Below are 21,255 nucleotides of genomic sequence, written 5' to 3'. Positions count from 1 at the left end.
CGGTTGTTGCAAAGATGCTTTTCCAAAAGGCATCTGGAATTTCTTGGGGGTTTTTTTTTGTGAAAACCTTTTGCTTAGTATCCGAGAAACGTCTTGGATGAGAAGCGACACGTTTTCAAGGAAAAACCCAAGAAAGTCCAGTTGGAAAAGTACGTTTGGGATTTACTTAGATGTTTTATATGTACTTCTTTTTTGTGCTGGTGATTATTAATATGTACAGGTAGTCTTGACTTATAACTGTTCACTTACTAACCATTTGAAGTTAAGAGGGACCTGAAAAAGTGGATTTTATGACCTGGATCTGAAGTTTTGACAGACAGCTTTCCCTGTGGCCATGTGACTGAACTCCAGGTGCTTCACAACATGGGCGCCTTTGAGGCCTTTGCAGCATCCTGCAGTCATGTGACCACTGTTTACGATGGTTTTGCCAAAAAATGGCATTTACTTCCAATTTCGGGGACAGCTGTGCCCGTAGCAAATTAGTGGTTGGCTTAAGAACTGCGGTGTTTGATTCACTCAACGACCGTGGTGATTAGCTTAATGACCGTCACAAAAAAAAAGTCGTAAAATCAGGTTGTTGCAATTTATGATTATAACAGGCAGGATCCATTGCAGTTGTAACTCGAGGAATATCTGTATTCATGTTGATGTTTTATCCTAGAAAAGCAGGATGTACAATAGGATGCTGTTTTGCTTTTTCCTCGTTTTATTCCTGTTTTTCTTTTCTTTTCTTAGTGTATTTCTCCAGGTCTGGTCGAGACTGGATTTGCTTTTAAACTGCACGATAATGATCCAGAAAGAGCTGCAGCCACATATGAGAGTATTAGGGTAAGAAAAAAACCAAAGAGCTATAGAGGGGTGATGTTGGTTAAGAGAAATGTAAAATTGTTTGTATTTTGAGTTTAGGATAGGCACATTCAACTTCTGGGCAGTGCACCCAAACACTGGGTAGATTTGCGGGGGGTGGCAGGAAAAAAAATCCCTATAATTCAATCTAAATTTATACATTGGGTTTATATAATTATAGGTAATCCTTGATTTACAGTTATTTGTTTAGTGATGGTTCCAAGTTACAACGGTACTGAATAAAGTGTCTTAGGACTGGTTCTCATCCTTACGACCGTCACTGCATCTCTACGGCCCACATGATCAAAATTAGGGTGCTTGGTAACTGGCATGCATTTATGAAGATTACAGCATCCTGGGATCACGTGATCAACATCTGAGACCTTCCCAGCCGGCTTCTGACAAGCGAAGTCAATGGAGGAAGCAGGATTTGCTTAATAACTGCACAATTCACTTAACAACTGCAGAAAATTGGCCAAAAAAAAGGTTGTAAAACCGGACGTGGCTCGATTAACAACTGCCTTGCCTAAGAACAGAAATTCTGGTCCTAATTGTGGTTCCGGGAGTTGAAGTCCACACCTCTTCAGGTCATCAAGGTGAAGAAACCATGCGCTACAGCACCCAAGTTAGATGGATCACCCAGTTTGAAGGCCTCAAGCGAAGGAGAAGGCACCGTTTCATGAGGTGTCCGAGCTGACCGCTTGTAGAGTCAGGGAATGCCTCCTAAGATCTAGCTTGAACTGTCTTCTTCATTTTAACCACATTGGATCTGTTCCTGTCCTTGGGGGTGGGGGAGGACAGTCAGGGAGCCTACTCCTCCTTTGGTATGAACAGTTACTCCTATTTCTCCCTTAGTCATCTTAGCTCTTGCTAATCATACCCAAATCCTTTAGCCCTTTCTCACCATCTTCCATTTGGAATGATGATACCTCAAATTGGATATAGGATTCCAAGTATAGTCTGTCTATCTGCCCCTTCCCCTCCTCTTCCCTTTCTCCCTTACCTTCTCATTCTCCTCCTTTCTTTCTCCTCCTCCTCCATTATCATTTCTTCTTCTTATCATCAAAGGAGCATCTAGATCAGGTCTTCTTCTTCTTCTTCTTCTTCTTCTTCTTCTTCTTCTTCTTCTTCTTCTTCTTCTTCTTCTTCTTCTTCTTCTTCTTCTTCTCCTCCTCCTCCTCCTTCTCCTCTTCCTCCTCCTCCTCCTTCTCCTTGTCCTCCTCGTCCTCCTGGCTCATGGTCAAAATGAGGGGTCCTTGGTGCTCTGTGAGCTTGGTGGTTTTCTTGCAGATGTTTCATTACCCAGAGTAGATAACAGCATCAGTCACTGATGGTGTTACCTAGTTGGGTCATGAAAGGTCTGCAAGAAAACCACCAAGCTCAGAGAGCACCAAGGACCCCACAGTCCTCCACCTTTCCTTCTCCCCCTCCCCTCCTCCTCCTCCCACTTCCTCATTCCTTCTCCTCCCTCGTCTTCCTTCTCTTTCCCCCTCCCCTTCCTCATTCTTTTGGCTGTTTCTGTTAGAATTTGGGCATCATTGTATGTATTCATCTTGTTTCCATGTGAGAGAGAACGGTTGTATTTGAGAGAGATCATTGGCACATGCAGATATGGGATTGATTTTATAAATGGGTTAGCCAAGGCTTAACTTCAAGCTAATCTGCCAAGAAATCCATAATCTTGAGTAGACCTTTGCACTTCCTGTGTATTCCTCCCTTTTCAGCAACTTCTTTTTTTAATTATTATTGAAAAGTTTTACAACACATTTTATTTTTAACAAAATAAAACCCCTCCCAACCCCCTCCCCTCTCCCCAACCCTCCCCAACCCCTCCCTCCCTCCCCCCTCCCCGACTTCCCAGAGCTAAATACAGGGTATAAAAATACAAACAATCATAATCTACCTTATGCAAACAACAATAAACTATTAAATCTATCGCACTTTAACTCTTATAAAATAACTACAAGCAATATAAATATCACATCAATACTTATTCAAATGCTAAATGAAACTTTTTAGTCCCATATTTATTCTGGATGTAATCAATCCATTTTTTTCCACTCCACAATATATCTCTGTTGCGAATGGTCTTTCAAGTACGCTGAAATCTTTGCCATTTCCGCCAGGTTGGAAACTTTTAAAGTCTTTTCAGCAACTTCTGTCTAGTCTTAAGCAAGAGCACCCTCGGTCATTCATCAGTAATTTCAGGGTGTGTGTGGAAAAAACTTCAGCTTAACTGGGTACAGGCAAAAGGGGAAAACAATTAATTTTGCAACCAATTTTATAGGCCTTTAACGAGAAGTCATTCATTCAGTTAATATAAATTTAGGATTTTGTCCTTTCTTTTTTTGGGCAACCGGCTTCTGGCTGATATGTATACACGGCTACACTTCTGTGTTTCACATGTGCATGTGTGTCACACATGTGCAGTTCTTGACCTTTGGGTAGTGTTTTTTTTACTTTATTTCTGTTCTACCTATCATAATAACTTGGCAGGATAAAGTTATTTCAAAACAGACTTACAGCTAAAATCCTCCCTCAACCCACATTAAAATAACTAAAGGCAGGAAACCATTCAAAAAAAAAAATAATAATCACCAAATATTATTTTCAGAAAGTTAAAGCCCCTTTTGGAAAAGCACAGTTTCAATGCCTTTAACAACGTCCAGTGCATTGCGAAGCTATTCTGTCTCGGAATGAACGCTGGGGATTATTGCTAACTTGCAAGCTTTGGCTAATCTACAGCGATCTTCGGGCTATTTTGGAAACAGAGATGAATCAGGAGGAATGTGGGGTTAGAATTGTGGGTCTTTCTAGACTTCGTGACTCCATCTTACACTTAGCCCTGGATAGAAAGCTGTTTGTGCTTCAAAATTCCTGCTGCATGGTTAGGTAATTTTGGACTCTGAACTGTGAGTTCATGATGGTAGAGAGAGTGGGAAGGTAGGTGATACAGTACGATGTTCCACAAGCTTGGCGACTTTAAGCTATGTGGACTTTGACTCCCAGAATCCCCCAGCCAGGGTGCTTCAAAAGGTGTGAACTACAATTCCCAGAATCCCCCCTGCCAGTATGCTTTAAGAGACATGGGTATCAGCTTCCAGAATCCCAGCTAGTGTGCTTGAAGATGTGTGGACTTCAATTCCCAGAATCCCCCAGTCAGTGTGCTTGAAGATGTGTGGACTTCAATTCCCAAAATCCTCTAGTTAGTATGCTTGAGGATATGTGAACTACAATTCCCAGAATACCCCAGCGTGCTTGAAGAGGTGTGGACTTCAATTCCCAGAATCCCCCAGCCAGTGTGCTTGAAGATGTGTGGACTTCAACTCCCAAAATCCTCTAGTTAGTATGCTTGAGGGTATGTGAACTACAGTTCCCAGAATCCCCCAGCCAGTGTGCTTGAAGAGGTGTGGACTTCAACTCCCAAAATCCTCTAGTTAGTATGCTTGAGGATATGTGAACTACAATTTCCAGAATAGCCCAGTGTGCTTGAAGAGGTGGGGACTTCAACTCCCAAAATCCTCTAGTTAGTATGCTTGAGGATATGTGAGCTACAATTCCCAGAATACCCCAGTGTGCTTGAAGATATGTGGACTTCAATTGCCAGAAACCCCTAGCTAAGCTGCTTAAAGATGTGTGGGCTTCAGTTCCCAGAGTCTTCCAACCAGTGTGCTTTAAGCTATGTGGACTTCAACTCCCAGAATCCTGCTGGCTGGGGACTTCTGGGTGGTGAAGTCCACGCATCCTAAAGGTACTAAAGTTGTGAAAGATTGTAGCTAATGACACTGGTATTTGAACCGTCTGAGTATCAGAGACAGGAGGATTTTGGCTTGATTATTATCAGTTTTCCAAAATACATGGGGCCCAGGGAATGGCTCTAGCTCTGTAGAACCACCAGCTTGGACCACCCATCAACAAGCTGATGGACAAGCTCGAAATGAGTGTCAACCTTTCAGAAATGAAATGTCTTCTGAAATCTTGGCTTGGCAACAAAAATGGGAAGATGATTGGGAAACCCTTTCCAAAATCTGCTGGCAGTTTCTGCAAGGAACCTGCTGCTTGTGCAGCCGGGTTGAGAAATTAGCTGCTGGTGATACTGGGCAGAGGCTGCTCCTGCCCAGGGTTGGCGTCCATGAAAGAAGGACACAGAGATCTCTCGGGGTGAGGGCTCCGCTGCTCCTAGGATGGACACCGAACCACGAGGAGCAGTGGACCTTGTTTATTTATAGTTCAAAGCAACCAATCATGTTTAATTATTGTTCAAATACACCAATCATGATTACACATGTGTTCTTCTAAACTATCCTGAAAGGACATAGGTGTAAATGGTAGATTCAAATACAGTAATGACCAATCATCTGCAGGAGGCGTCAGAATTTGCCTTATATGGAATAGCCAATGGTGTGAAAAAATTATGTAATCATGCCCTTATATGGCTATAGCCAATGACATCTCTCCTAGGTTTCTTTGTCTACCAGGTTTATGGCTTACTTCCTTACACGTGGTTCACTGAAGACTTTCCATGGCAGAAAAGTACTAGCCAGAAAAGTACTAGCCAGCTTCATGTATAGGAACAGAGATCATGGTTATTCCAACAAGTTTCCTCTTTCATGGTCCTTCACACGTGCATACATGCTCCAACACTCGACGTTTTTAAGAAGAGGCTGGACAGCCATTTGTCTGAAATGGTATAGGGCCGTGGTGGCGAACCTATGGCACGCGTGCCACAGGCGACACGCAGAACCCTCTCTGTGGGCATGCGCGCCGTCGCCCCAGTCCTAGGCCTTCAGATGGGTTTTATAAAATCTTTTCGCTTTAGGCCTCCGCTGCCGTGGGCAAAAAAAAAAAAAAAGTTCAATCAAACAATCCATTTCAACTTCTCAAGTTGGAAATGATTGAACTTTTAGTCCCACCCAGTCTGCCGTTACCACCACAGCCACGCCCACCCAATGGGCCACGCCCACCCAATGGGCCACGCCTACCCAACGATACATGTGGGTTTTGGTTGCAGTTTGGGCACTCGGTCACTAAAAGGTTCACCATCACTGGTGTAGGGTGTCCTGTCTGAGCAGGGGGTTGGACTAGAAGACCTCCAAAGTCCCTTCCAACTCTATTATTCTGTTATTTTTTCCTGCATTCTGTTTCTGTCTCTTTCCTAGTGTCTAAAAGCTGAAGATATGGCCAACGCTGTAATATATGTTCTCAGCGCCCCACCTCATGTACAGGTAGAGTTTCTGATATATATATATATACGGTATATATATATATATTTTTGTAAATGGGTAGGATGGGGGAAGATTATTTCCATGAAGGTCCCTGGGGGAGGAAATGGCATCACACACAGCACAACAAATGATGCAAGAATGATCTGACTTTAAGGATAACTCAAGGATGCCATGACTTCACTAATGTAGTGACGTCATGCTGTGCATAATGTTGGTGTGCTTCTGTCAGGTTGCTATGACTACATGTAGTCCTCGACTTATAACCATTTGTTTAACAACTATTAAAAGGTACAACACCAGTGAAAAAAGTGAGTTATGACCGTTTTTCACACTTACGACCGTTGCAGCATCCCCCATGATCAAAATTTGGACACTTGGTAACTGACTCATATTTATGACGGTTGCAGTGTCCTGGGGGAGGGTGTCATGTGATTCCCTTTTCTGACCTTCTGACATCCAAAGTCAATGGGGGAGCCAGATCCACTTAACAACCGGGTTAGTAACTTAACAGCTGCACTTAACTTCTGTGGCAAGAAAGGTCGTGAAATGGGGCAAAACTCACTTAACTGCCTTACCTAGCAACAGACATTTTGGGTTCAATTATGGTCATAAGCCGAGGACTTCCCATATTTCCCTCCCTGCAGTTCTCCTATTAATTTACATTTCTAAGCTGCTGCTTTAAATTTGCACATAGTTGTGTTTCTTTAGATCAGAGGTCTTCAAACCTGGCCCTTTTATGACTTGTGGACTTCAACTCCCAGAATTCCTCAGCCAGGCATGCTGAGCCAACTCCCAGAATTCCTCAGCCAGGCACTTGAAGTCCACAAGTCATAAAAGGGCCAAGTTTGAAGACCCCTGCTTTAGATAAACTGACTTGCCAGAGAAAGATGTAAGAAGGATTTTTGGAGAGTCCTCAACTTACAACTGGTCACTCAGAGTTGATGGATTCAGAGTTACGATGGGCCAACTTTCAGCCTACCTATGATCCATATTTGAAGTTCTGATGGTTTGGGGGGGGGCTTCTGTACAGTCACATGACCGAACTCCAGGGGCTGATTTATGACCATCTGCCTGCATCCTGTGGTCACATTATGGTTTTACAATGTTTTTGTTGAAAAACGCCCAGCAGCAGTGTCCAATTTTCTTTGTGTCTTCCAGATTGGCGATATTCAGATGAGACCCACCGAACAAATGTCATAGCAGAGGAAGAAGAGGATGGTAGCCAGGCATCCAGCGTGGGGACACTCTTTCTCCAAACAGGGTTTTCTTCAGATGACCGGTGACTTGCTAAGGGCCTTGTGGAAAGGCTTGACCCTTCGCCCTCATCGCTCTCCTCAGCTGAACTGACCTCAGTGGAAACTGGCATGAAAATCCAGTCTTCCCAATAAGTCCTCCACTCATGCCTTGGTTCTTCTCTCCACTACGATTAATTTGTAAGCAACAGTTCCCAGCTTTTGCACAGAACCCTCTGGGTTGGACTAGAAGAACTCCAAGGTCCCTTCCAACGGTGAAAGCTTAGAAGCGTCAATATCACCGGATTCTGATTTTGGGGGGAAGGAACTGACAGCGGATCCAGACAGCGAACGTTTCATGAGCGATTCCCTCAGCTTCCCTTTGTGACTTGCGACCAATGTACGATTTTCTGGAAATTCATTGAAACCGGAATGCTACCCTGTCTTTTTCTTTTTAGGTTCTCACCCCCGAAAAGTTAAAATAGGAGTTTCTGTCTTCCAGGCACTGAGGAGTTGCCTTTATATCCATTAAATGAGAACAAAACGCAACCCCTCCAGCTTAAAAAGCGATTTCCATTCACTTAGAGCAGAAGTGGGCTTGGATTGCAGGTTCAAATATCTGCAGCCTTTTCGTTGATATACAGGTAGTCCTCAACTTACAACAGCTCGTTTAGTGACCGTTCAAAGTTATAACGGCACTGGAAAATGTGACTTATGACCGTTTTTCACAGTTAAGCCCTTTGCAGCATCCTCATGATCATGTAATCAAAATTCAGATTCTTGGCAACTGGTTCATATTGATGACCTTTGCTGTGTCCCAGGATCATGCGATCCCCTTTTGCGACCTTCTGACAAGCAAAGTCAATGTGGAAGCCAGATTCACTTAACAACCAGGTTACTAACTTATCAACTGCAGCGATTCAGCAAGAAAAGTCGTAAAATGGGGCAAAAAATCACTTAACAAAGGTCTCAAAGGTCAACAGAAATTTTGGGCTCAGTTGTGGTCATACATCGAGGACTAGCTGTATATACTTATTTTTTTTTATTTTAATTCCATTTATATCCCGCCCTTCTCCGAAGACTCAGGGCGGCTTACAAGCTTAGCAGTAGCCTTCATTCTATGTATATGCCTGCTTGTTAGGGCTTTCACACACACCCCAAGCGGCATTATTACAAAGTCAGCTTATTGCCCCCAACAATCTGGGTCCTCATTTTACCTACCTCGGAAGGATGGAAGGCTGAGTCAACCTTGAGCCTGGTGGGACTCGAACCTGCACTAATTGCAGGCAGCTGGTGTTACTTAAGGAGGCATTAGCCCACTGCTCCACCAAGTAAATCTTGGATTCTGGAGTTGCAGAGCAGTGTTTCTGAGGATGAAGGCAATACAGGTAGTCCTTGACTTACAACTGTTCACTTAGTGACCGTTTGAGGTTACAATGGCACTGAAAAAAGTGACTTATGACTGGTTTTCACAGCATCCCCAGGGTCACACGATCAAAATTCAGGCACTTGGCAACTGGCATGTACGTAGATCAGTTGCACTGTCCCTGAGTCACGTGATCACCATCTGCGATCTTCCCAGCCGGCTTCTGACAAACAAAGTCCACAGGGGAATTCAGTTCATGACCACAGTTTCACTTAACGACCAAAGTGATTTGCTTAATAACTGGCAAAAAAAATTGTCAAATGGGGCGTGACTCACTTTAACAACTGCTTTGCTTAGCAACAGAAATGGTTGTAAGTCAGTTGTCCTTTTCCATCTATAAATCTACTCTGTTGGGTAGACGTGCCTGTTTAAGGCCATCGAAAAAAAATTTGGTGGCTGCAACTACGCAGTCCAAACCTTGCCTCTTTTCCGCATGTCAAAAGGGGTCGGGGCTCTGATTGTACAGGTAGTCCTCGACTTACAACTATCACTGAATTACAGTTGTTAAGTTGTTGCGGTCATCAGGCGAGGCGTCATGCAATTCAAGGGGACGAGCGGTTTTTGTGACGCTTATTAAGTGAGTGTTAAGCAAATGCAGCAGCAGTCATGAAGTGAATGTGGCACTCATTAAACGAAACCCTTCCCCCCCCACATGAGAAAGTTTTGCCAGAAGCAAGAAATAAATCTGAGAAATAAGTTTTGCCAGAAGCAAGAAATAAATCTGAGAAATCGGCAGCAACAATAACAAAATCACAAATACGGTCACGTGACTGCAGGATGCTGAAATAGCCATAAAGGGGAGCTGGCTGCCAAGCAACCAAAATGTGATCACATGATCTTGGTGTGGGCATGGCCACCGTAACTCTGAAAATGAATTGTATGTAGCTAGGCCACAGGGGTAGGCAACCTTGGCTCTTTTATGACTTGTGGACTTCAACTCCCAGAATTCCTGAGCCAGCCATGCTGAGGAGAAAGGGAGAGGTTTCCATACTGAGCCATGCTGGCTCAGGAATTCTGGGAGCTGAAGTCCACGAGTCATAAAAGAGCCAAGGTTGCCTACCCCTGAGGGGAGATCTGTAGTAACTTCAAATGGTCTTTAAGTTAAGCGATTGGTCGTATGTCAAGCACTACCTGTACAATTGTGGCCGCCATCTTGTCTTTTTAAAGCAGCCCCCCCTTTCCCTCGGCACCCCACTTCCAAGGATGCTTTGCAAAGGAGCAATGACGCAGGCAGGATTACAACATTGGCACAAAAATGTCACAATGCACAGAACAACATTCGCCTCTCCTTGCCCCTTTGGGGACTCCTATGGGCAATAATCATTATTCTTTGTGTGTGTGGTGTTGTGAGGTGCACAGGCATCTGCCCCTTTGTATTATTTTAAACAGAATAATAAACTCTTTATCATAGGATTTTAATATTTTTTATTTCTTATGGTTTGTATTCTGCTGTTTTTATATTTTTTACAAATAACTCAAGGCAGTGAACATATTCACTACGGGTAGTCCTCAGCTTACAGCCACAACTGAGCCCCAAATTTACGTTGCTAAGTGAGAAATTTATTAAGTGAGTTTTGCCCCATTTTAGGACTTTTCTTGAGAAGTGAATCATGGAACTTGTTAAATTAGTATTCCGGTTGATAAGTGAATCTGGTTTCCCCATTGACTTTGGTTGTCAGAAAAGGTGATCACATGACCCCAGGACTCTGCAACTGTCGTAAATATGAGTCAGTTGTCAAGCATTCAAATGTAAATCACGTAACCATGGGGCTGCTACAATGGTTATAAGTCTCAAAAATGGTCACTTTTTCAGTACCGTTGTAACTTTGAACGATCACTAGGTGAACTGTTGTAAGTCGAGTACTCTCTATAGATTCATCCTCCTATTTTCCTCACAACAACCCTGTGAGGTGGGTGGGGCGGAGAGAGAGAGTGACTGGCCCCAAAGTCACCCAGTTGGCTTCATGCCTAAGGCTGGATTAGAACACAGCAACTTCTGGTGATTGGCTCAAAGTCAGCCAGTCAGTTTTCATGCCTATGGCGGGATTAGAACTCAGCATCACCTGGGGATTGGTCCAAAATCAACCAAGTGGCATAGTTAAGGCAGGATTTGAACTCACAGTATCCTGTTTTCTAGCCTGGTGTTGTAACCACTAGAACAAATCATATCTACTCTGGCTGGGATATGGCAACACATGAAACCCTACAACTGGGTGGACAGTGGCTATATTCATATAAAGCACCCACCCACCCCAAAAAGCCCATTATGACTTCAAGTGATGGCTTGGTTCACATAACATTCCAATAACATAGTTGAGTTTCTCTCAACATGTTAAGCCACTAACTGATCATATTTCAATCAAGCCTATCTGCTAACTATTGTATGTGTTCGTGGCCATTGATGGTTCAAAGTTACAACGGCACTGAAAAAAGTGACATGACCGTTTTTTACACTGTTGCAGCATCCCCATGGTCATATGACCAAAGTTTGGACGCTTAGCAACTGACGTGTATTTTTGACGGATGCAGCGTCCTGGGGTCATGTGATCCCCTTTTGCGACCTTCTGAGAAGCAAAGTTAATGGAGGAAGCCAGATTTACTTAACCGTGTTACTAACTTAACAACTGCAATGTTTCACTTAACAACTGTGGCAAGAAAGGAGCAAAACTCACTTAACAACTGTCTCACTTAGCAACAGAAATTTTGGGCTCAATTGTGGGTCGTAAGTCAAGGTTTATCTGTGTTGGAATTTCAAATCCACGTGGCAAATTCCCTTTTTTTGGTGGTTTGTAACTTTGCAGTCATTATACATCTGGTCGTAAATGTAGGACAACCTGTATAGAAAGGACAATCTAATGTTCTTGCTTATCTTTTTCCAAAACACATCACTGGTGGCTGAACCATGTAAGGTATCATCAATTCCCTCAGCTGCTCTGTTCAGGTAGTTTTGAAGTACAAAATACAAAGATGCTGCTGCATTCCTTTATCTCGTTAGACAGATCATGCCAAACCAATCTTATTTCATTCTTTGATAAAGTGACTAAACTAGTAGACCAGCGAAATGCTGTAGACGTAGTATACTTAGACTTCAGTAAGGCATTGGATAAAGCAGACCACAACCTACTCCTTGGTAAGCTAGAAAAAGGTGGAATGGACAACATCACCACCAGATGGATCTGTAGCTGGCTGGCAAATCATACTCAACGAGTAGTCCTCAACGGCATTACATCCACATGGAGAGAAGTAACCAGTGGGGTACTACGAGGTTCTGTCTTAAGCCCAGTACTCTTCAAGATCTTCATCAATGACTTAGATGAGAGAATTGAGGGGAACTCATCAAATTTGGAGATGACTAGCAGGAGTAGCCAACACCCCAAAGACAAACTCGGGATCCAAAAAGATCTTGACAAACTTGGGCTCTAGCCAACAAAATGAGTTTCAACGTGGAGAAAAGCAAAGTTTTACATTTAGGCAGAAAAAATCAAAGGTACAAGTACAGATTGGGCAGGACCTGGCTGAAAAACAGTAACTGTCAGAGGGACCTTGGAGTCCTAGTGGACGATCACTTGACCATGAGCCAGCAGTGTGCAGCAGCAACCAAAAAAGCTAATACAATCCTGGGTTGCATAAATAGAGGCATAGAATCAAGATCATGTGAATTATGAGTACTGCTTTATAAAACCCTAGTAAGACCACACCTGGAATACTGCAGCCAATGTTGCTCAGCATATCACAAAAAAGATGTTGAGAGTTTGGAAAAAATTCAGAGAAGGGAAACTAAGATGATTAAAGGCCTGGAGACTAAAACATATGAGGAACGGCTGAGGGACTTGGGTCTGGCTAGTCTAAAGAAAAGAAGAAATAGGGGAGAGATGATAGCAGTGTTCCAGTATCTGAGGGGCTGTCACAAGGCAGAGGGGGCCAGGTTGTTTACCAGAGCATGAGAGGGCAGGACAAGAAACAACGGTTGGAAACTGATTAAAGAGGGAAGCAACCAGGAATTAAGGAGAAACTTCCTGACAGTGAGGCCAATCAACCAGTGGAACAGCTTGCCACCAGAAATCGTGGGCGCTCCACTGGACAGTCACTTGTCTGAAAAGGTATAATTCTCCTGCTTGAGCACAGGGCTGGACTAGAAGACCTCCAAGGTCCCTTCTATATTCTATTCTATTCTATTCTATTCTATTCTATTCTATTCTATTCTATTCTATTCTATTCTATTCTATTCTATTCTATTCTACCTCATTCTATTCTATTCTATTCTATTCTATTCTATTCTATTCTATTCTATTCTATTCTATTCTATTCTATTCTATTCTATTCTATTCTATTCACTGCTGGCTGATAAGTCAATACATTTTTAAGTTGATAAAGCTCAAAAGCACTGGTTTGCATACATCAAGTTGACCCTTGATGGCCAAAAATAATTCACATACCTGCAAAACTGTCTCTCTCTGTGTGTGTGTGTGTTGGATTGCCCAATCAGGTTTGCCATTTTGTCTCTTTAGACGCTCACCCACTCACACGGACATCCCTATATATGTAAACACACACAAACACAAACAGGCTTACTTTCCCTTAATGCCAGGTCCATCATTGCATCTTGAGGCAAACTTGCAATTCATTTCCTCATTAAGAGTTGTAAAATATCAACGTGGGAGATTTCTTTTGTTTTTTGTTTTAACTGGCATGAAATGAACAAATATTTTGACACTGAGTTAATATTTTGCAAAAAAGACTTAATGACCCATCCTGCCACATGTTTACCCAGAAATAAGGCTCACTTTCAGGCTGGCAGCCGTAAATTCAGCCCAAATGGGCCAGTTTTATTTTTAGTTTCAATGTTTTATTCAGAGCAGAGCTGAAGCTGAAAAAAAAACGGTGGGTTGCTTAAGGTGAGTGGAGAATTCCTCTGGGCAAGGCCGGCCTTGGAACAAGGTTCCTAATTTAATCTCAGCCGCCACGCTTCCCTGCTTGTTTTAGCATCGAAAACATGTCCCTTTGGCAAATTCAGGGGACTGTTTCCAAAGCATCACACTGAACTTAGGACTGAGTAGGATGCAGTTAATGATTTAAAACTTCTGCTGCTAAAGATTTGTTAAAAATTAAATACTGCAGGGGTTAGGATGAAAACCCACCAAACCCCACCCAGCCCCAGAGAAAATCAGAAATATTTAATTTATGACCCGTGTTTTATCCTAGCATACATATCAGTTTTCCCTCTCTACTTTTCCCCACAACAACCCTGTAAAGTAGACTACACCAGGTGGAGCTGGAGCAAAGTCAAACCACAAGAGTCCATGGCTGAGGAGGGGAGGGTCCAAGGTGGGTGTCTCTGGTGTCAGGTGAGAACCTTAAATCCTGATACCACCCAAAGATGGCATTTTATTCATTACAGGTAAATAAATAATTGCCAGCTTACGACAATTGAGCCAAAAAAAATTGTTGCCAAGCAAGAGTTAAGTGGGTTTTGCCTCATTTTGCGACCTTACTTGCCACAGTTGTTAAGTGAATCCCTGCAGTTCTTAAGTTAGTCACACACAGTTGTTAAGTGAATTTGGTTTCCCCATTGATTTTGCTCGTCAGAAGTTTGCAAAAGGGGATCACGTGACCCTGGGACACTGGAACGGTCATAAATATGAGTCAGTTGCCAAGTGTCTGAATTTTAATCACGTGATTGTGGCGATACTGTCTCTTTCCTTCCAACTTGTCCTTTCAGCAGTTCCAAGATGGCTCGAGACCCATTTGCAGTACTCAGCTGACCCCAAGGACACCTCCTGCCTGAGCAGGGGTTTGGACTAGATGACCTCCAAGGTCCCTTCCAACTTTACTACTACTATTAATACTACTATTAAATAAACCTCCAAGTGCCCTCAACGACACTCTAAAAGAATGCAAATGACCAGCTGTCTGCAAGAAGTATAAATCCTCCCATTCCCCACCACCCAGTCAGAGCTGATGAAGCTTCTTGGATGAGAAGCGAAACGCCTTCAAGGAAAAACAAAGTCCAGTTGCCTCTTGAAAATGCACGTTTGAGACTCCACAGCAACGTTTTATACAAACTTAATCCTCCGCCAACAGGGGGCACCAAAGGACAAAGTCCTTCCGGTGGTCGCTCTATGTAGAACTCTATGATGAGGAGAGAGCTTTTTTTTTTCCTGGACCCGGAAGCTAACTCAACCCACGTGGCGCCGAGGGCGGTAAAAATTGCTGAAACCCCTGAATTTCTGGATTGAAGAAAGGAGCAGGTAAACGATGAGCGCATATTTAGGGCTTTGCCAAAAAGAAAAAGAAAAAAAATGCCAGAAAAAGTGTTCGTAGGGTAGTATCTACGTTGCCGGTCATAGATTTCACGCTGGCTGGGCATTCTGGGAGTTGAAGTCCATGCATCTTAAAGGGGCCGAGATTGAAACGTACTGATGTAAACCAAATTTCATTCTTCCTTCCCCAAATCCTTTTGGGTGTATCTTGAAACTGTCCCCTAACTCTGACTGAGGCCAGTGCAGCCTTGATGCCCTCTTTGTGGCTCAGACTCCAGTTTACATAATCCCCATACGCTGGGAAACATGGGCTTTGGCACTCCTGGCTGTGCTTGTATGCACCCAAGCCTGAGCTAATGTTCTCATGTAGTATTTTTTGGGCTTAAGGGCTCAAGTTGGCTAGGATGAGAGGCGGATTTTGTGTGTGTGTATGTTTGTGCACTCGTGCATGCCTGCCTTTTTCACATCTTCCTTTCCATTCAATCTGTTCCTTTTCATCCCACCCCATCCCATCTGCTGTCCCCAAAGTGCTTTTTCCAAGGAGCAAGTGGACTTTCTAGATTGTTTTTTTCCTTTGAAAACGTTTCGCTTTTCATCCAGGAAGCTTCTTCAGTTCTGAACTGAACTGAACTGAAGAAGAACTGAATAAGCTTTTTGGATGAGAAGCGAAACGTTTTCAAAGGAAAAAAACAACCAAGAAAGTCCCAGTTGCCTTTTGGAAAAAAGGCACTTTTAGGGCAACCATAACCTGCATCAGGGGTCTTCAAACTTGGCCCTTTTATGACTTGTGGACTTCAACTCCCAGAATTCCTCAGCCAGCATACCTGGCTGAGGAAATCTGGGAGCTGAAGTCCACAAGTCATAAAAGGGCCAAGTTTGAAGACCCCTGACCTGGATGATTGAGAATCTCCATAGAAATGTCCCCATCCTCTTTGGAAAGCAGAGAAGTCAATTTTTAAAAATGAATGCTTTTTATTTGTCAAATTTAGGACATGGCATTTTTGTCTACTTTGTTGTCAACTTGAATGTTTTAACTTTTAGTTCCCAGAATTTTAATGCATCTAACCTTTCAACAAAAGGGACGCGGTGGCTCAGTGGGTTAGGACGCTGAGCTTGTCGATCAGAAGGTCAGCAGTTTGGCGGGTCAAATCCCGAGTGCCGCGTAACAAAGTGAGCACCTGTTACTCATCCCAGCTTCTGCGAACCTAGCAGTTCGAAAGCACATAAAAATGCAAGTAGAAAAATAGGGACCACTCCGGTGGGAAGGTAACAGCCTTCCGTGCGCCTTTGGCGTCTAGTCATGCTGGCCACGTGACCACGGAGACGTCCTCGGACAAGCGCTGGCTCTTCGGCTTTGAAACGGAGATGAGCACCGGCCCCTAGAGTCGGAAACGACTAGCACGCATGTGCAGGGGAACCTTTATCTTTACCTTTACCTAACCTTTCAACTGTGTTATACTGTCATTTATGGTATTGTAAAGCTAACCAGAATTGCCTCATAGTGATATGGCCAGCATGTATATTAAATAATTAAATAAATAACAAGCATTCTTTCTTTCAGCTTTGGCCTGCAACAATCCTATTGGTGACCCCTGAATTCTTCTAATGATTTTTTTTTCATATCCCTTATTTATGGCATTAGAGACAAAACCGCAACTAACTATTTTTATTATTTCATTTTATTATTTTGAGGATGCCTTTAAGTCAGTTTTGATGCACGGCAACTGCCTGCAGTGGGTTTTTTGGCGATGTTCTTCACATGTGGTAGTCCTTGACTCTTCCTTAGGGCTGAGAGAGACTGACCGGTCCAGTCAGTGGCTTCTGCTGGTTGAGGAATTTTGCAGCTGAAGTTTGAAAGAGGTTGGGAATCCTTGATCTAGGCCAGGGTTCTCCAAACTTGGCAAAAAGTTGCCAAGTTTGGAGACCCCTGGCTTAGATCGAGGATTCCCAACCTGTTTCAAACTTGTGGCTGGGGCATTCTGGGAATTGAAATCCACAAGTCTTAAAGTTGCCCACATTCGGAGACCCCAGAGCTAGGAAATTATAGCATTGCATATAATAATCCATTTCTTTTCCTAAGGTTACATATGAAGAAATAGAAGTGGTAGTAATGGACCCTCTACGTGTCTTTAATGCTGCTTTCCGGAAGGTAGCAACGTTGCCCGTTGCCATTGGTCTTACCGCTCCTTTTAAGAGCAGCCGCCACTTCTCCATGTGGAAAAAGCCGCCATTGTTGGAAGGTCAGCCTCTTGAGGAAGTAAGCGATGAAAAAGCCGTCGCTTGGCAGCCTAAAACGTCTAAGCTTCAGGAAACTGACCTGTTGAATGCCACACCCCGTCCCGGTGGGAAAAACCGCAAGGCCGATGCTCTTCGAAGTAAACCCTTCCCAAAATTCTACACCAAAGCTGTGCCGAGCACCACTAAGGAAGAATTCAGGAACCTGAGAAATGATGATTTTGTCTCCAAGCATAAAAAGCTGCAGAGAAGTCTTTGTCTGCCAGAGAGGACCAAGGGCTCGGAGATCTTATTTGGGACAGCCCCCTGCTCCTTGGCCCTGGGAAGGTCCAAGCGGACATTTTTCCAGCTCTTCCTCAGAACGAGCCGAGACACAACATCTCCCGGGGCAGAAAAATTCTCCCAGTATGCCGAGGAGCGTGGGATCCCGGTGAAGAGGGTGCACAGGAAAGTGTTGGATGCCCTTTGCAAAGGGGGCGTCCATCAGGGGGTGTGTCTAGAAGCCTCCCCTCTTCGGCCCCTGGCGTGGCAGGAAGGGCCACTCCACCGAGCCCCGGTTGGCAAGGGGTCGCAGTGTATCTGGTTGGTTTTGGAGGGGATACACGATCCCATGAATTTGGGGGCGGTTCTGCGGACAGCGCACTTCCTAGGGGTTGACGGGATTGTGACGAGTGAAAGGAACAGGTGAGCTGCTCTTTTTTCAGGCTGGGAAAAGCAATATTTGTTGGAACAATATTAAAAAAGAATGTTGAACCAAAAGGAGCCGGTTTGGTGAAGTGTTTAAGGTTCTGGTGTAAAAACCAGGAGACTGTGAGTTCTAGTTCCACCTTAGCCATGAAAACCAGCTCAGTTGCTTTGGGCCAATCACTAAGAGATGGTGAATTCTAAAAAGCCAGCTCGGTGACTTTGGGCCAGTCACCAGGAGACGGTGAATTCTAGTCCCACCTTAGGCGTGAAAGCCAGCCGGGTGACTTTGGGCCAATCACTAGGAGAAGGTGAATTCTAGTCCCCCCTTAGTCATGAAAGCCAGCTGGGTGACTTTGGGTCAATCACCAGGAGACGGTGAATTCTAGTCTTGCATAGTCATGAAAGCCAGCTGGGTGACTTTGGGCCAATCACTAAGAGATGGTGAATTTTAGTCCTGCCTTAAATGAAAGCCAGCTGGGTGACTGGGCCAGTCACCAGGAGACGGTGAATTCTAGTCCCGCCTTAGTCATGAAAGCCAGCTGGGTGACTTTGGGCCAATCACCAGGAGACGGTGAATTCTAGTCCCACCTTAGCCTGAAAGCCAGCTCAGTGACTTTGGACCAGTCACTCTCTCAGCCCAACCCACCTTACAGGGTTGTTGTGGGAGAAAATAGGAGGAAGAAGGAGTATTAGGGATGTTTGCTCCCTTGAGTTACCTATAAAAGTAATAAAGGGGGGATAACAATGTAATAAATGAATAAATGGATGAATAAACATCCCCTGCATAGCAAGTCTGTGCTTGCTTTCCGTTCTGAGAGTGGCTGTCCCAACCTCCGGAGGGCACTGGGTTCAGGATGTCTGTTCCAAAGAGCAAGCTGAATCCATTACCTGTGTGGTGGCCTTTCAGATGCAGGTAGTCCTCTAAACTTCAGCTTTTCTATTTGCAGCTGCTCCCTGACGCCAGTCGTTAGCAAAGCCAGCTCGGGTGTCATGGAAGTTTTTGATGTATTTAGCACTGATGATGTTCAAGACCTTCTTAAGGTAGAATACTCCCGTTCCTAATAATTCGCAACAACAACAAGCTTGAGTTTTTTTATCTGCAGTGCCAAATAAGTGCTAAAAACAAACAGAACAAATAGTTTTAGGTGGCATCAATAAAATAATTAGTGTACATGCAAATTAGAGAAAATAGACATTCCACTTTGTTTCCATCAGAAGAGATGAACTGCTCTGGGAACCACATATGAGGAATTTAGAGAAATTGGGACAAGTTTAAACGACATCAGTGAAAATATTTGGAGGATTAGAAATTAAGTCAGGAGTGTCCAACCTTGGCAGTTTTATTTGAAGATGTGTGGACTTCAACTCCCAGAATTCTCCAGGCAGCCACGCAGACCTTTGGTGTAGTGGTTAAGATGCTGACCTATTTAGTTCTAGGTTGCTTCTTTCCTTGATTAGTTTCCATCCATTGCTTCTTGTCCTGCCTTCAGGTGCTTTGGAGAATAGCTTGACTCCCTCTTCTTTGTGGCAGCCCCTGAGATACTGGAACACTGCTATCATGTCCCCCCTCATCCTTCTCTTCATTAAACTAGACATACCCAATTCCAGCAACCGTTCCTTATACATTTTAGCCTCCAGTCCCCTAATCATCTTTGTTGCTCTTCTCTGTACTCTTTCTAGAGTCTCAACATCTTTTTTATAATATGGTGACCAAAACTGGATGCAGTATTCCAAGTGTGGCCTTACCAAGGCCTTGTAAAGTGGTACTAACACTTCACGTGATCTTGATTCTATCCTTCTGTTAATGCATGCTAGGAATGCATTGGCCTTTTTTGCAGCTGTGGCATACTGCTGGCTCCTTCTTAAGTGGTGGTCCACTAGTACATCTACCTCTTTAATCCAAGCCAGGGGTCTTCAAACTTGGCCCTTTTATGACTTGTGGACTTCAACTCCCTGAATTCCTCAGCCAGAAATAAGAAAATAATATAGTACTTAAAATACATAACCCTCTTGAACTAGTATGCATTTATTTCCAATTTTTTCTGTTCTTTTTCACCCATAGTTACCGTAAACCTATGTTTAATCTTTAAATGTTCCATTTAATAAATCCAATCATCTAATCTTCTAACTCTGTTTCAAAACATTTGCATGCTTTTGAATTGCTAGGTTGGGAAGAGATGAGGCGAGGATGGGAACTCAACCCGTCACCTGGCGCTTGGGTCTCAAACCTTAGCTGCTGGCTTTCCAGCCGATAAGTACAGCAGCTTACAGTATTTCTTCATTGCAGTAATAAAGGTGGGATAAAACTAATAAATAAACAAGCCAATCTCAGCATGGCCAACTATACAGGGTGGAAGGTATTAAGTTGCCCATCTTTCACCGTTAGTTGTAGCTCAGTTGTTCCTCAACTCTGGCAGCTTACTTCAATTCCCAGCATGCTACGTGGGGGGATTGAAGAGTTGAGAGTTTAAGTGCACGCATTTTAAAGATACCACGATTGAGAAATACAGTACATACTGCTCCGGAGTACGGGTTGTTGTAATACAACACATGGACATGGGATGGCAGCATAGGGCCACAGTTGGAAACAATTTTTCTTCTCTTCCCCCCCCCCCCTCTGGAAAATGGTGGCTAACAATAGAGGTTAAATGCTGGTCTGGCTCCTTTGACATCTTTTAGTGTGCCTTGCAGGAGAGTTTGTCTCGATGGAAACCATGGTGCAAATTCTCTTGCTTTGTTTTTTAACTGGGTCCCAAAATCTTGTTTTTTTTTGACTGGGTGATTGTTGGAAGAATGCCAGTTTCTGAGAAGAATCAGGAAGAAAGGCAAAGTCATAACTGGCCAGGGGATTCTGGGAGTTAATTCATTCATTTATTATTTTTTTATGCCATCCAATTCCCATATAAGGTGAATCCGACAGGCTGGGGAATTCTGGGAGTTGAAGTCCATCCATCTTCAAGCATGTTGGCTGGGGAATTCTGGGAGTTGAAGTCCCCATCCTCAAGCATGCTGGCTGGGGAATTCTGGGAGTTGAGGTCCACCCGTCTTCAAGTTGCTATGATTGAGAGACATTGGATTAGGCAATCGAAACCATTCTTATTTATTTATCTGTTTTTTTCCCTAGATTGATACCTATTTTATATAAGGCAGCATGCATAGCAACTTGACCAAAAACCAACCAGGATATTTTTTTCCTTATTCCCTCCAGGAAGCAAAAGAATTGAGCTTTGTGTATAGAAAGCAAAACGTTGCAGAGGTCTGAAACTTTTTTTTTTCCTCCTTCCTCTCCCAAGACAAAATCCGAAGAAGGTTGGGAAATCCTCGGGACGGTTGGCCACGGAAAG

General features: G+C 43.6%; 2 protein-coding genes across 2 annotated transcripts in view; both read left to right on the top strand.

Moving 5' to 3' along the window:
• The window catches only part of DHRS11 (dehydrogenase/reductase 11), a 33,875-nt gene extending 26,256 nt beyond the window's left edge, over positions 1–7,619 (top strand). The window contains exons 5-7 of the mRNA XM_083379861.1: positions 736–828; positions 6,006–6,071; positions 7,230–7,619. Coding sequence (XP_083235987.1) covers positions 736–828; positions 6,006–6,071; positions 7,230–7,271 — 201 coding nt within the window. The 3' untranslated portion in view covers positions 7,272–7,619. The remainder of the gene's footprint in view (positions 1–735; positions 829–6,005; positions 6,072–7,229) is intronic.
• Positions 7,620–14,894: 7,275 nt separating this feature from the next.
• Positions 14,895–21,255, top strand: part of MRM1 (mitochondrial rRNA methyltransferase 1) — a 12,406-nt gene continuing 6,045 nt past the window's right edge. Inside the window, exons 1-4 of the mRNA XM_083359767.1 lie at positions 14,895–14,977; positions 17,070–17,908; positions 18,859–18,952; positions 21,205–21,255. The exon at positions 21,205–21,255 is cut by the window's right edge and continues 70 nt beyond it. Coding sequence (XP_083215893.1) covers positions 17,100–17,908; positions 18,859–18,952; positions 21,205–21,255 — 954 coding nt within the window. The 5' untranslated portion in view covers positions 14,895–14,977; positions 17,070–17,099. The remainder of the gene's footprint in view (positions 14,978–17,069; positions 17,909–18,858; positions 18,953–21,204) is intronic.

This window comes from Vipera ursinii (genome assembly GCF_947247035.1).
Source record: "Vipera ursinii genome assembly, chromosome: 1".
Classification (NCBI taxonomy): domain Eukaryota; kingdom Metazoa; phylum Chordata; class Lepidosauria; order Squamata; family Viperidae; genus Vipera; species Vipera ursinii.
Note: the sequence above shows the minus strand (reverse complement) of the source record. Positions and strands in the feature narration are given on the sequence as shown.